General features: G+C 36.9%; 2 protein-coding genes across 2 annotated transcripts; both read left to right on the top strand.

Moving 5' to 3' along the window:
* Positions 1 to 499: 499 nt before the first annotated feature.
* LOC131957927 (uncharacterized) lies at positions 500 to 5,827 on the top strand. The gene is made up of 5 exons (XM_059322777.1): positions 500 to 524; positions 797 to 921; positions 1,713 to 1,883; positions 3,686 to 3,919; positions 4,782 to 5,827. Exons 1-5 carry the CDS (start codon positions 500 to 502, stop codon positions 5,574 to 5,576), a joined length of 1,350 nt encoding a protein of 449 aa, XP_059178760.1. The 3' UTR covers positions 5,577 to 5,827.
* Positions 5,828 to 7,111: 1,284 nt separating this feature from the next.
* LOC131957926 (uncharacterized) lies at positions 7,112 to 14,220 on the top strand. Its single transcript, XM_059322776.1, has 10 exons — positions 7,112 to 7,287; positions 9,023 to 9,160; positions 10,276 to 10,489; positions 10,883 to 11,018; positions 11,416 to 11,540; positions 11,670 to 11,840; positions 12,713 to 12,745; positions 12,835 to 13,068; positions 13,429 to 13,676; positions 14,010 to 14,220. The coding sequence occupies exons 1-10, from the start codon at positions 7,112 to 7,114 to the stop codon at positions 14,218 to 14,220; spliced, it is 1,686 nt and encodes a 561-aa protein (XP_059178759.1).
* The last annotated feature ends 889 nt before the right edge of the window (positions 14,221 to 15,109 follow it).

The raw sequence follows: 15,109 nt of genomic DNA, 5'->3' as shown, positions 1-15,109 counted from the left end.
CCCACGGGTGGTCAAGTACACATGAACACATTTATCCCTTTCACTAACAAATATACACCATCAACCAATTGACCCCCATTTACTACACTCGATTTACAAATGTATTTCTCTAGGTAGCCTGTAAATCTGTATCCAAACACCGCTATCGTAACATCCATGTGGGCGTGGCTTACAAGGAATCGCTCCACTCCAGGTTCCGTCGTGCTGACCCAGGGGTCGAAACAATGGGCTATGACGTGTTCATGTTTGGTAAGTTATACTGACTCAGGTGTCAAAACAATGGGCTATGACGTGTTCATATTTGGTAAGTTGTAATGACTCAGGGGTCGAAATTATGGGCTATGACGTGTTCATGTTTGGTAAGTTATACTGACTCAGGTGTCAAAACAATGGGCTATGACGTGTTCATGTTTGGTAAGTTATACTGACTCAGGGGTCAAAACAATGGGCTATGACGTGTTCATATTTGGTAAGTTATACTGACTCAGAGGTCGAAACTATGGGCTATGGCGTGTTCATGTTTGGTAAGTTGGGTAGACCCTCGTTTAACTTTCACATATTAAATCGATCTACACATCTTCTTCAATCTCATCAAGTGTAGTTCGACATACTAATATTAGGACGATAAAAGCCTTAATATAGTTTGATTGAATCAAATAAGAAACTATAGCTGCCTATTGACATTTTTGCATGTGTTTATATAGAACTGACTTCTTGACGCCCCAGATTTCGCTAATAGAACTGACTCCTTGACTCCACAGGTTTTGTTGATAGCACTGATTCCTTGACTCTGCAGGTTTCGACTCCATGTCTAGAATGGCCTGGCTGAGAAATCTGCCCAAATCCAGAGAGTTCTACACCAGAGATCTGAAGGGGATGGAGCTGACAGGCTACAACATTGTCGGGGACGCTACAGTTAACGTTAGTCCTTGCTCCATGATTAAATAATGAGACGGCGTGGTCTAAGCGGTAGAGCGCTAGGCTGGTATCACGAAAGTCTCGAGTTCGAATCAGGATCCAAGTTAGTAGAACTTCCCTGAGTCATCCAGCTCTAGTGGGTACTCAATCAAAAGGGAAAGTAAAGGCGGCTGAGCAAAGTTCAGACCACATTATCCCTTCATATGTCGAGGTCAAGTAACATATTAACTCTCGCTAGGACTAAAACGGATCTTTACTTAACTTTTTTTACCAAATTAAAATGGTATTAATTAGAATAAATAAAATTAAAATTGAGAAGTTATATATTAGTTACTTAGTAAATCACTATTTAACAAACCTGCTATTCTATTTGCAATATAAGCTATTAGCTGAATGATATATTAGATATACATATTTTTTAAATGTGGTATTTATTAAAAAAGCACTCTTACAATCACAACCCTCAATAGAGCTAGAACTATCAGCAGTAAAATATATTTTTTTACAATGTACTTTTGTTTTTATCAATTCAGGGATATTGTATCAAAAAATATGCAACTGTAGTGTTTATAATATTGTTCCGTCAATCCTTGTTAAAACAATGACTAGTCTCTTACACTTAACGACAATTTGACTCTAATTAAACGAAGGCTACGGGGAGAAAATTAAACACTATGAGCATAATTTAAAAATTAAAAAAAAACCGACATTGGCCTACGACATAGCTTGCCGGTCTGCCAGCAAATAGTTGAGTTAAACGACTTGAGTTTGAATCCGAGAATTTCTATCGACAGAACCTCCTGCCCCTGTTGACGGGCCAGTCTCTAAAGGACCTGTACTCTGCCAGGTGGGACGACCCCTATGCCAGCCATGTGGATGACTTCCCTTTTATCTGGAAGAGCTTCAAGTCTGCTGGATACGTCACGGCCTGGGGCGAGGATAAGGCTTATGGTGGCACCTTCCAGGTTAGGATCGATCCAGCCTTGAACTGTTTTTTTAGAATAATCAACAAGATACAAGAACGACAATGCATATCACCTTTTCAGAAGTCGAGTAGTGGATATGTTTATTAATAACTTTACACAAAGCCATTTAAAATGAAAGGGAAACATCAAAGAGAGATATTTTTTGATATTACAAACATTGGTCCACTTTTAAAAAAGGGTCTTTTCATGTTCCATACCTTACAAACTTTATGGCCATATTAAAGTTTGGTACACTGTCTATATTTTAAAGATTTTTAAGTTTGTCAGTTTTCATTTGTTTTTCAATTTTGAATAGTTGTGATGGGGAAAAAAGATAATTTGTACTTAGCGAAGGTCGATATAATGTTGTCAATTTGAGAGAAAGAATTACATACAAAAACACCAAACGCCCTGGGAGTAGATATTATGGCTTCAGAAACTGCTCTTAAAAATGCAACAACAAAATTGTCAAATTGAACAATACGGCATATCAATGCTGTCGTAGTTTTCCCCATTTCTATTTTCTTGGCGAAAATGAACATTGCTATTACTTGTACATTTTCCAAAAAGTACATACATATCAGCTCCACTAATTATTTGACATTTTGGACTCATCATCAGTGTTTCTTCCAGACTATTTTCTTCGGGGGGGGGGGGGGGCGGACACTGTTAAGGGGATATGCGCGGAAAAAATCACAAAATTTCTTGTTTTTCGTCATGATGGGTTTCTTGCACTTTTGGATACTTTGTCCATTTTTGTATAAAGAAAATAATAACTTTAAAGAGAAAAAAATATTTTATGTGTTTGAATTTCGATTTTTATGTCCCTATTAATTAAAAAATAATCAATTTTCCCCAATCTAACAAGCTCTCTATGAAAAGTTTTATATCTGTCATTATATTGTATTTGACATAATTGGAAAGCTGCATTTCTCATGTATTTAATAAACTTAATTTCCTACATCTCGGAAACACCCAAAGCTTACAATCGGCTTTGCAGTTTACACAGATATGGTACTTTCCTGACCTACTTTTCATTACTTTTGGCTGTTTTTCTCAGCTCGCAGGTTTTTAACACTAAAAAGCCTACTACTTTTTTATTTATTAAACAATGCCAACCATATTTTCAGTAACTGTTCTTGATGCAAAAATACAACTTTTGTCACGAGGGAATTGTGATTGCTTTCATAGAAAAAAAGTATTTGGTAATTAATATGCACATTTTGAAACTTTTGAATACTAAAAAGGGTACGATTTTTTAGACCTTGTAAAATTCTTACTAGTAATTATTTCTAAAAGTTGTCGTGACAAAAGTTTTAATATATACTGAAATATAAGCAGTTTAAATTTGATTGCTACAGGTGCATAAATAAAAAAGCCTTAGTATTTTTAAAAGTACCGAAAAATTCAAAATGGCGGAGGTTTTTTGGGTTTCCATGACAACCAAAATTGTTTTCGACCCTTTTTTTTGCTGTTTAATATTTACTTTTATATGCCAAATATGATAAAAGTATTCAAAAGGCTTTAGATCTTAAACTGTAAAAAATAGAAAAAAACATAGCATATCCCCTTAAAAGTATATATTTTCTATATAAATTATATAAATTTCATTCCGTTCGGGGGGGGGGGGGGGGCGGTAAAATTTTTTCGGGGGGGCTTAGTACCCCCCCCCCCCCCCGAAGAGATGCCTGGAAGAAACTCTGCTCATCATACATGTTGATAAATATAATACGTTTTGTCAAACTATCAATGCTGATTAACTGTTGAATATTGGCCATCTGTTTTGTTTTCCTACCCTTCAGATGCGACTGGTGGGATTCAACTCCACCCCAACTGACCACTCGATGCGACCCTACTACGTCGCTGCGGAATCAATGTATGCAAATTTTCTGCCGTACTGTGTTGGGTCAGAGCCACGTCACATCCGGTTCCTGAACTGGTTCAAGGATGTGTTCAAGATGTACGGAAGGAAACCAAAGTTTGTGTTTGGGTTCCATGCGGAGTTCAGCCACGACAATAACAACCAGATGAAGAAGGTATTGATGTTAACATTACACATCACTCTCGGACTCAAGATTCTATATCAGGTGGTCTTTGGTAGAGGGTAGTAACATAGCTATACGAGTTTAGAGTTAAAGCTAAATGTAGGCTAGCTTAAATTTAAGGATAATAGAGTGAGTTGATATTACTACATAGTAATATTAGTTTGTAGTACACAAACTAAATTTTGAAGAAGTTTCTAGTTGATTCAAGTAAGTAGAATATCAAGGTATGGGGACCTTCAACAGAGGTGGACTGGCCCGCCGGTCTGCCGGGAAAAATCCCAATGGGCCCCCAGGAAATACATCTTTGTAGGCCCCCATAACGATGCTGTAATAATTCTATGAGTTTTTTTGTTCGTTTTTAATTGTTACTATTTTACCATTCCTTCATGCCCATACGTAAAATTCAAGGTTTAAAGGAGAAAAAACGCACAATTAAAATTTCGATCTGGGGTTGGGGGCTCCTTTTTAATTTCTCCACCCCTTTTGGTCACAACCAGTTAATCCCTGCCCTTGAAAGGCGATTTGCTTTTATTAATAACTGTCACATTTTATAAAAAAAAAAAAACTCTTAAGTAGTCGTATACGTGTATGGTAAATGTAACATATCCGATGATTCATAAAACATATGGAGTAGAGCTCATACGTTTTATTGACCACATATGCGCAGCTGGCTTTACTTTCCTTGATTACAATGAACTCGAGAAATCATAGTTCATATCTTATTTTCCTTTTCATTCTTCACATTTTAAATCTCATCGTTATTTCGTTCTCATTCTCATAGTAGATGTATCATTTTTTAAAATTCTCATTACAATCCACGTAAGTTCCGCCTGCTCATTTTGTTTGCATTTAGATGGACGATGATCTACTGACTTATCTAAAGTACCTCAACACCAGCGGTTACCTTGACCACACAATCCTGATCCTTATGTCTGACCACGGGGCAAGAATCGACCAGATTAGAGGAACTCCACAAGGGAAGCTTGAGGAACGACTGCCATATTTTTCATTCCGGTTCCCACCGTCGTTCAAAAAATCATTTCCTGAAGAATTTCTAAATTTTAAAAATAACAGACCTAGGCTGGTCACCCCTTTTGACGTGTATGAGACATTCCACCACATGTTAAACGTTCGTGGTCCACCAGTGGATCATTCCAAAAACAGGGGGACCAGCTTGTTTAGAGTGATCCCCAAAACGAGAACGTGCGCTGACGTTGAGGTCAAGCCACACTTCTGCTCATGCGCGAACCTTAAAGAAGTCAAGAACGAGTCTATGCTAAACCGTCTATCCAATGAGGTCGTCGCTTACATCAATAACCAGACTAATAAAGTCCGTAATCTGTGCTCTATTCTCAGTTTAGCTGAAGTCATCAACATATTTAAGTACACCACACACGGTGGTACGTCTAACCAACATGAACCTGACCCCGCCAGTTTATTCCAGTTTTACCAAGTGACCTTCAGAACCTCGCCAAACGACGGCGTCTACGAGGCGACGGTCAAGCACTTGGTGCCGTCTGATACTCTTGTGGTCAGTGACTGGCAGATTAGCCGGATTAACCGTTACGGTGATGCCGCGGCTTGCATAGAACAAACGTTTCCATTTTTAAGACAATTTTGTTTCTGTAAGAATAATGGGAATACATGATACTGTAATAAAAATTAGAGGATTTTTTCACATTTTACCATGCGTTTTGCTGCAGACAGGTAAAAAAAAACAAAATAGTTGTAGTGAAAAGATGAAATGAGAGTGGGACATTTTCAAACTGGTGAAGGAAGGACAAATTAGTGTTATAGAATACATAGAATACATGACAATGTGTTGAGAATATATAGAATAAATTGTGTAGTTTTTGTCAGTGTGATTGTGTCTAGACGTATTTGAGACATTCTTTAAAATTAAAATGTCGATGGTTTTTTAGTTGGAAAGTAGTATACATTTATTTTCATTGATTATATATTGTTACATACATTTGATGTGAAGTTTATAATATATATATATATATATATATATATATATATATATATATATATATATATATATATATATATATATATATATATATATATATATATATATATATATATTTATATATGTGTGTGTGTATATATATATATATGTATATATATATATATATATATATATATATATATATATATATATATATATATATATATATATATATATATATATATATATATATATATCATACAACATTTATATTTATATACAATAAACGTGTTCCAGTAAAATAAATTGCGACTATTTTTTATTTGAAAATTTAAATGTTTGTTAAAGGAAGCACTCGAAAATGGGTTGCTAACGAAAGATGTTGGGTATTTTGAAACAGAAGATAAGGAGTACAGGCAAATATATGGGTACATCGTTGTAGAAAAACTATCAAGTGCCATTTAGAATACCTGAACAGGAAGTGTAAAATATACATTTTCTCATATTGCTAACATTAAAAAAACCTCAATGTTTACTTTACAATCTAACGCAACAACGCAACTGATCAATATTTTTTACTTAATAGATCTAGGTTAAAACATATAGCTGAAATAAAGATTTGAAGTAATCAATATTAAAGATTTGCGTTTTAACGAATTGAAGAATGAATGATTGGCCTTAAATAGTTTCGAACAGCTTTAAGTTTAACGGAAATAACCGTCGCCGATGGAGAAAAACAAATTTAGCGAATTGGTTTTGAAGTTGTACAGATTTATCTTCAAAGAACTAGAAACAATATTTTGCACACCATTTTAAAACAATGATCATTACGAAATCTTTCACACTAAAATATCAAAATAATTTTGCACATAGTTCTAGTGATAATCGAACTATCCGTATTACTTTAATCAGGAAAATAAATCCTTCTAAATCGTAATTGTTTGACATGGTTTGACATTTTACTTACAACTTATTTATAGTACCGTGAGTTGATGTACATATATTAATTAAAAAATTACATTTTAATATGGCGTAAACAGTAGGATTTTTTACTTAGATTTACATTGGTCTTAGCTTAAATGTCTGGCTGTAGATCTAAAGACCAGAACAAAATACACCACGGAAGTCAAGTTTAACATGGCTATAGTAAATGTGCCGGTGTTTTAATAACAAGGTTCAGACTTTTTTTTAACGTGAGTCCTCATTACGACAACGTCTGAAGGAGTTGTAACATGAAGATCTGTTCGAGAAAGTTCAAGAAATACCGGATACAGATGCTGGTGGTGCTAGTGGTGATGGTGTCGGCCAATCACGTGATCCAAGTTTTAGTTGAAGACCACGCCACAGAGTACCAGAAGTTTGGTGATGATACAAGAGTTCTGGGACCTTTAACGTTCTGTCAGAGGAGGTACTGTTTCTTGGGAATGGGGGTCAAGAAAGGGGGAGTCTTAAATAGGAAGGAGAGGGGTTATCTAGGCACTGAGATCAGAGATATTTAACGTTTTGTCAGACACGGTGCCGTTTTCTTGTTGGTTCATAGAGTGGTGAGGTATTTTGTCGTATATTAATGCCCGTAAAACAGACAAAGAATAAAAAAAAAATTATAAATACGTCTCCCCCAGAAATTCCCTAATACATCTCTATTGGAAAACACAAAGTCTTACAACTCCCCACTCCTTGCTTCTGTAAATATCATATATTTATATTTTTTATAATGCTTATAGTTGTGTGTATTACAATAATGAATCAGAAAGATTTATTGATTGAAACTTCAAGAAGTCGAACCATACGCGGACAAAGAACTGTATCTATATTTATAATGCGGGACACCACCACCACGTAAGGTCAACAGACCATATCGCTACCACTCCCCCGCACCAGTCTGGTGAGCTGTTTACAATCGTCGAGCCTGGTCGAATTAGTGACGGCTATTAGGGGCAGATAATTTAGTTTTTAAACGATTTGTTACTAAGGGGAGGTAATAACAAGTTCTGCTTGATATTTTCATTGTCGTCTTTAAACTGTCGTCACGGACGGCTGCTTTCAAGGGGCAGGGGGGGGGGGGGGGGGTGTAGGTGATGGTGAGGATAATCGTCCTTCACTAGGTACTGATAGTGTTTTAAAGCAAAATATTTTCAGTCGCAGCATTGGTAGTGTCTAAGGGGTCATCCATAAATGACATCACAATCGTAGGGGGGAGGGGGGGTCGGTAATTTTGTGACGATGTGTGATGAGGGGGAGGGGGGGGGTTCAGATGGTGCAACGTCACACTTTTGCTTTATAGATAAGAAATGTTAGAAAACGAATTTTAGACATTATTTAGCTTTTTAGAAAACAGTTTTAATAAATTATAATAGGAATTGATTAAAATACTATATTTTGACATATTTCAGACAAGATTTTGGAAAAATATCGATGTTTTTAAAAAAAAATCAACTGCAATTTTGAGGGGGGGGGTTGTAGGCTGATGTGTGACGTCATTTTAGGGGGGGGGGTCTGACTTTTTGTGACGACGTGTGACGGAGGGGAGGAGGGGAGGTAAAAATCGTCCAAAAAAGAGTGACGTCATTTATGGATGACCCCTAATTCACATATTATGAATTACTGAAACATAGGAAATAAAATAAGTAAATAGCGTGCTACGTCGCGGGTCAGCTCGTACACTTTATTTATTGCTTGTCAGGATGCAGAACTTATGAGTTGATTACCAAAATGTCAAATTCTAATTTATTAAAAATGTCTACTTGGTAATAATATATAATATTAATATTTTCTTCGGGCAAACGGCCATTCGGCTTGTGGCAATTCGGAATTTGTCCCATTTGGGCAAGTGTCCATTGGGTCGTTTGTTGCATTCGGGCAAGTTTCTATTCTGGAAAATGGTTTTTGGCAATTGGCATTCGGGCAAGAGTCTTTTGAGAATTTATTTTAGACCCATTTAAATAGACTGTACTATCTCCAGCATTATCGCCCCCTATGATCTAGGGAATTTTCTAGGTTTGGAGACAGATGGGTTTTGAAATGTTTAAAACGGGTCCAAAAATAGTATTCGAGTAACAAAGTTCTTATTTTGTAAAAAGAATTGCTTTAAATTGATTTCATTGAGTTCTTACATCAGGATTAAAAATACGTATCTATTTAAGGTCACAAGGTGGCCAGGTTACAGAGAGCTACGACAGGTTGACTGAGATGAACTCATCCAGGAAGACAATGGATGGACAGGTGTGTCAACATCCACAGCTGGATCCATGTGATCCACAAGTTCTACCCTTCGATTACTTGTAAGTGGTCAGTGATTTTAGTTTATAAATTTTGTAGTGATAATTTTTCAAATAAATAACCATTGACTTTTGTATGGTACGTCGAGGTGATGTGATAGAGCTCGAGTTGAGGCTTTCAGACGTATCTGACTTACTCTAGGTAAAGTAAAGATTGCTGGGCATAGCTCTGGCCACACTATCCCTACATTTGGCGAATTGAAGAAACGTAATAATGAACTCTACTTAATCTGCCCTGTGGATCATAAGTCTGATAGAGGAAATTTACTTTTTATTTAACTTACCTTCATGTGAGGGCGTATTGCATACATGATTATCAGACACACGTGAAGGTATAGGTAAATCATAAGGGTCAAATGTCAACTATTTTCCAGTTCTCAGTGCAAAACGTCAACTGCTACACACATCAACTGTTACACACCTCCCTCAGACACTTGCTGTCACTCGACCAGTCGCTTCCCTTGTTACCCTCGTACAACAACATACACGTCAACACACCCGGCCTCGAAAATGTCATACAACCCATTAGTAAGGGTGTGTTCACACACAGCATGCAGTACACATCACCACTCTTTCTACTCCTTGCTTTTTTAACTTTATAGTTTAACCTGTCTGTGTCTATAATTACATTTCTTGAACTATTGTGTGTTTAAAAGTCATCTTTCTTGGTACCCAGTTGTAATTACCAAATATCCGAAGCCGTATGCTATGACAGTTAAAATTATTTTTATAGCTTTTTAGAGTTGATGGACTAAAAAATAAAGCTTGAGGTGCCTAATGCCAAGATATGTATGGATGGAGAATATATAGTACTATAATAATACATTTAGTCATGGGAAGGCGTGGTCGAGTGGTCAAGCGTTTGGCATCTAGCCTGAAGGTTTAGAGTTTGAACCTGTGATTGTAGGACGTTCATAAGTCCACCCAACGTATGTAAAGGAAAGTCAAGGAGGCAGGGCAAAAAGCTGACCACACAATTCAATCGAGATCAAGAAACATATGAATTCAACTTCATGTACCCAATGGATCGCTAGGTGTAAAGAAGAATCATTACTATTTAATGAGTGTAGTCATACCAATACTTATCACTGTTAATTTCTTAACAAACCTGACCACAGTGTCCATCCTGTCAACTGCTCCAAGGCCGATGACAACTGGGTCTATGTAGACAACGGAACTTTCAGAATTTCCAGGAAATCTCTGGCCAGGTATGGCGACATCACCTGTGATTACGTGTCTGTGGAGAGAGGTGAGACAGACTTTGACGTCATGGAGGGCGAGCTGATAGAAGACATCAAAGACGGCTCTCCGATCACGTCAGATTTCTTTAAGGTAGAGTTTGTGTTGCATTCCTTTTACTCTCGTTCTGGAGTTTATTTCTTTATGAAAACAGGTCAGTTGCTTATAAGTTCTAAGCGGATCATTGTACATATAAAGTATTGAGCATAGTTTGCTGTTACTATTTTCATTAAAAAGTTGGAGTACAAAGCGTTTTCAAATCTTTAACAAAAAAATCAAGTTTTTGTTTTATCATTACTGCTTTCTAAAAAAAAAATAAACATAGATTACAGCTCACCTTTAATTGAAAACGTTATGTTTTGTAAATATTGATACATTTATCAAAGTTTACTTTTAGTTATTGAGGTATAGAATGCCCCCCCCCCCCTATCAGTATAATGGCATTTTAAAAACTTCCTCGTTTGAAAAAAAAAACTGATTATCCAGGTAGGTTGTAAATCTGTATCCAACCACCGCTATCATAACATCCATGTGGGCGTGGCTTACAAGGAATCGCTCCACTCCAGGTTCCGTCGTGCTGACCCAGGGGTCGTAACCATGGGCTATGACGTGTTCATGTTTGGTAAGTTGTACAGACTCAGGGGTCGAAACACTGGGTCATGATGTGCTTATGTTTGGTAAGCTTACAGTAGGTCTGTTCAAACATTTAATTTACTGATCAAAGTGTATGTCGGTTGTGTTATAAAATAATTTTAAATTAATTAAGTTACACATTTTAATATAAACAACACAATGTAGTTTAAAGATTTTACTCATATTCTTTGCCTGAAGATTTCCCCAACAAGTCGCTTGCAACAGCTGAAATGTGTACCTTCTTAACATTTTACTGTCAGACGTATACAGTTGTATCTCAGACAACACCAGGCTAACTCGACTCCCCCCCCCCCATTTTATGTTAATAGGACTGACTCCTTGACTCCGCAGGACTTTCTAATAGAACTGACTCCTTGACTCCGCAGGTTTTGACTCCATGTCTAGAATGGCCTGGCTGAGAAATCTGCCCAAATCCAGAGAGTTCTACACCAGAGATCTGGAGGGGATGGAGCTGACAGGCTACAACATCGTCGGCGACGCAACCATCAATGTTAGTCTCATTTTGAGAAAAAACAATTAATGAACTTTTTCTTTCTGAAACAACAAACATTAGTGTATAGACATCACCTGCTTAAGCTATTGCAGTTTTCAATTTGACACCTACTTTATTTTCAAACAGAATCTCCTGCCCCTGTTGACGGGCCAGTCCCTAAAGGACCTGTACTCTGCCAGATGGGACGACCCCTATGCCAGCCATGTGGATGACTTCCCTTTTATCTGGAAGAGTTTCAAGTCTGCTGGATACGTCACGGCCTGGGGAGAGGACATGGCTTTTCTTGGCACCTTCCAGGTGTGTCCATAAGAAACAATTTATGGTTTCTGGTTGGGCACACGGAGATGGGTCCAAATGTGTATGTTGTTTCTAATTAGCAACAAGGAGATGTGTCCAAATGTGTATGTTGTTTCTGATTAGCAACAAGGAGATGTATCCAAATGTGTATGTTGTTTCTGATTAGCAACAAGGAGATGGGTCCAAATGTGTATGTTGTTTCTGATTAGCAACAAGGAGATGGGTCCAAATGTGTATGTTGTTTCTGATTAGCAACAAGGAGATGTGTCCAAATGTGTATGTTGTTTCTGATTAACAACAAGGAGATGTGTTCAAATGTGTATGTTGTTTCTGTTTGGCAACACGTGCGGATCCAAATGTTTGTGTTATTATGTTTTATTGCTTTTACGAGGATGTGTTCAACACCAACAGTTTGTGATGACATTACAGGAAACATTCTGTCTGTTACCTTTCAACACTAAAGGCACTAGGAAATTCTGCCCCAGAAAATCTGGAAGTAAATGCCCCGAATGTTTGACACTGCAATCAGACAATATCTTTGAAATTGGTAACCCAAAGTCGGAAAAATAGAGAACTGTGGATAAAAAGTCAAACCGGCTATACATTCGTTTTATTTGCATAGTCCATAAACTATACAAACGGCGCAGGTCGGATGGTAAAGCACACGATAGCTAACCCGTAAGTCTCTTGTTCGTATCTCCGACTCGAGTCCGTAGAACGCCCCTAAGCCCACCCAGCTCTGATGGGTGCCTGACTCATGTAAAAGAAATCTAGTGCGGCTAGGCAGAGTTGTGACCAAACTATCTCTACATATACCGAGGTCATTAAAAAGATAAACTCTATTTCATATGTCCCATTTGTCATGTGCTCAGAAAGATATAGATGATGAGGTTAACGACTTGACTGTAATTAAAATAATTTCGTATCGAAATTACATTTTGCTTAAAACTATCTTGAAAGTATTTTGTACTACAATCTTCTTCTTTCTTTCCAGATGCGGCTGGTAGGATTTAACTCTACCCCAACTGACCACTCGATGCGACCGTACTTCATAGCAGCAGAGTCGATGTACAAACATTTTCTGCCGTACTGTGTTGGGTCGGAGCCACTTCACATCCGGTTCCTGAACTGGTTTAAGGATGTTTTCAAGATGTACGGGAGGAAACCAAAGTTTGTGTTTGGGTTCCATTCTGAGTTCAGTCATAAAAACAATAATGAAATGAAGAAGGTAGGGCTTCAAATGATGTGGGTTTTATCGTTTCAGTTTTCTCATGCCGTTTCTATATTTGGGATTAGGTGCTAGAACAGGATTTGGTACCTGAATGACATCCAAACCCCTTCCCCCCACCCCACCCACAACAGGCTGGTGGTATACCTTGAGTGATTCCAACTTTGGTTTTACAGTATTCATTAAAACATTTTCATATAGTATGAAGACACCAATGCAGTAAGCGTGGATTTTACAACATGAATTACATTCTGTTTTAAAACACGTTTAACAAATCGTGGACATTATCTGTTAAAATAAATAGTTTAATGTCGACAACATGGATTTTACCTTTCTCCCACGTATATGAATTAATTTCAGATGGACGAAGACCTGCTGAATTTTTTAAAGTACCTGAACACAAGTGGAATACTAGACCACACCATCATGATCCTGATGTCAGACCATGGCACACGCTATGAAGAAGTTAGAAGAACCCCACAAGGGAAGTTAGAAGAAAGACTGCCATATTTTTCTTTCAGATTCCCACATTCATTCTACGATAAATATCCTAAACAATTTCTAAATTTCAAAAATAATTTACATAAGCTAGTCACCCCGTTTGACGTGTATGAGACATTCCACCAAATGTTAAATGTACATGGTCCGCTAAAAGATCATTCCAAAAATAGGGGGACCAGCTTGTTTAGAGAGATCCCTATTACAAGAACTTGCGCTAGCGTTCAAATTGACCACCATTTTTGCGCATGCGTAGATTTTCGAGACGTTTCAAATCGTGATTTATTAACACGGTTTTCTATCGAGGTTGTTACACACATAAACAATCAGACAAAAAGTGTTCGGAAATTGTGTCCGCTGCTGATATTAGCGGAAGTTTTCAATATACTTCAATACACCACACACGGTGGTACGTCTAACCAACCTGGACCTGACCCCGCCAGTTTATTCCAGTTCTACCAAGTGACCTTCAGGACCTCGCCAAACGACGGCATCTACGAGGCGACGGTCAAGCACTTGGTGCCGTCTGATAGCCTTGTGGTCAGTGACTGGCAGATTAGCCGGATTAACCGTTACGGTGAGTCTGCTGATTGCATGCAACAAGTCAAACCACAGTTAAGACCATTTTGTCACTGTACGAAAAGTGGGATTTGATAAATCCCAAAGTCGAACGCACGACGAGCTTCGTTAAAAAGAAGTGAAAAGCCTTCTTGATGAGCTTGTTTTAACGTTTATTTCAGCGATATCTAAATTAACTATTTATACACTTTTTTGCTAACATACTATAGTTTGATGTATATTTTTGTATAATATGCATCAGAAATACATTTATTTTAAACTGATTTCACTCAAAACAAAGATTCAGTTTTTCTCATAAACAATATTAATGGATTTGTAATTACCCACTTTACACAGCGCAGTATAGAGAACGTTTTAGATGTTGTTGCTAATAATTTATTGAAGATAGAAATAACATGTTCAGTGTGCTATAGTGTTTTGAATTATTTAAACATACTTTCATGGTTGCTATTTTTAAGCATGTGGTGAAGTAAACGATAAATGTCTGCGTTTGATCAAAACACATTTGAACATTTTTATGCTTTAAAAAAATATTTAGAAGCGAAGAATTCTTTTCTTCTTCTCTTATTTTAGCATTTTATTTGGAGTCAGGGAGTTCTGGTGTAAGACAGTAAACTTTAAATTGAATACATTAAAATTATCGTTTTTCTAGAATCTTCAGTTCTCTATGGTCCAATTTTTGAAAAAGGTGTTAATTTATTTCAAAATTTCAAGGTTTTTACTTATGTTTGCCACTTTGAACTAAGATATTCTGCAAACAAATTTCCTGTGGAACTTGTATCGAAATATTTTGTACCATTTATGTTATCAGTCTTGTGTAAAAAAAACGTAAACACAAAATATTTGCAAAATATTTGTGAATGTAGAAAGTTAAACTTTATAAGTTGTGTTCATTTATTTTCAAACAATCAAGTTTTCTTACGCCTGCATGCAACTTTCAACTGGGATATTTTGCAAAGAAATT

Source organism: Physella acuta, unplaced genomic scaffold, assembly GCF_028476545.2.
Source record: "Physella acuta isolate Inbredline_101_S28 unplaced genomic scaffold, ASM2847654v3 ptg001278l, whole genome shotgun sequence".
Lineage (NCBI taxonomy): Eukaryota > Metazoa > Mollusca > Gastropoda > Physidae > Physella > Physella acuta.
The sequence above is the reverse complement of the archived record's forward strand: the minus strand, read 5'-3'. Positions and strand labels throughout refer to the sequence as shown.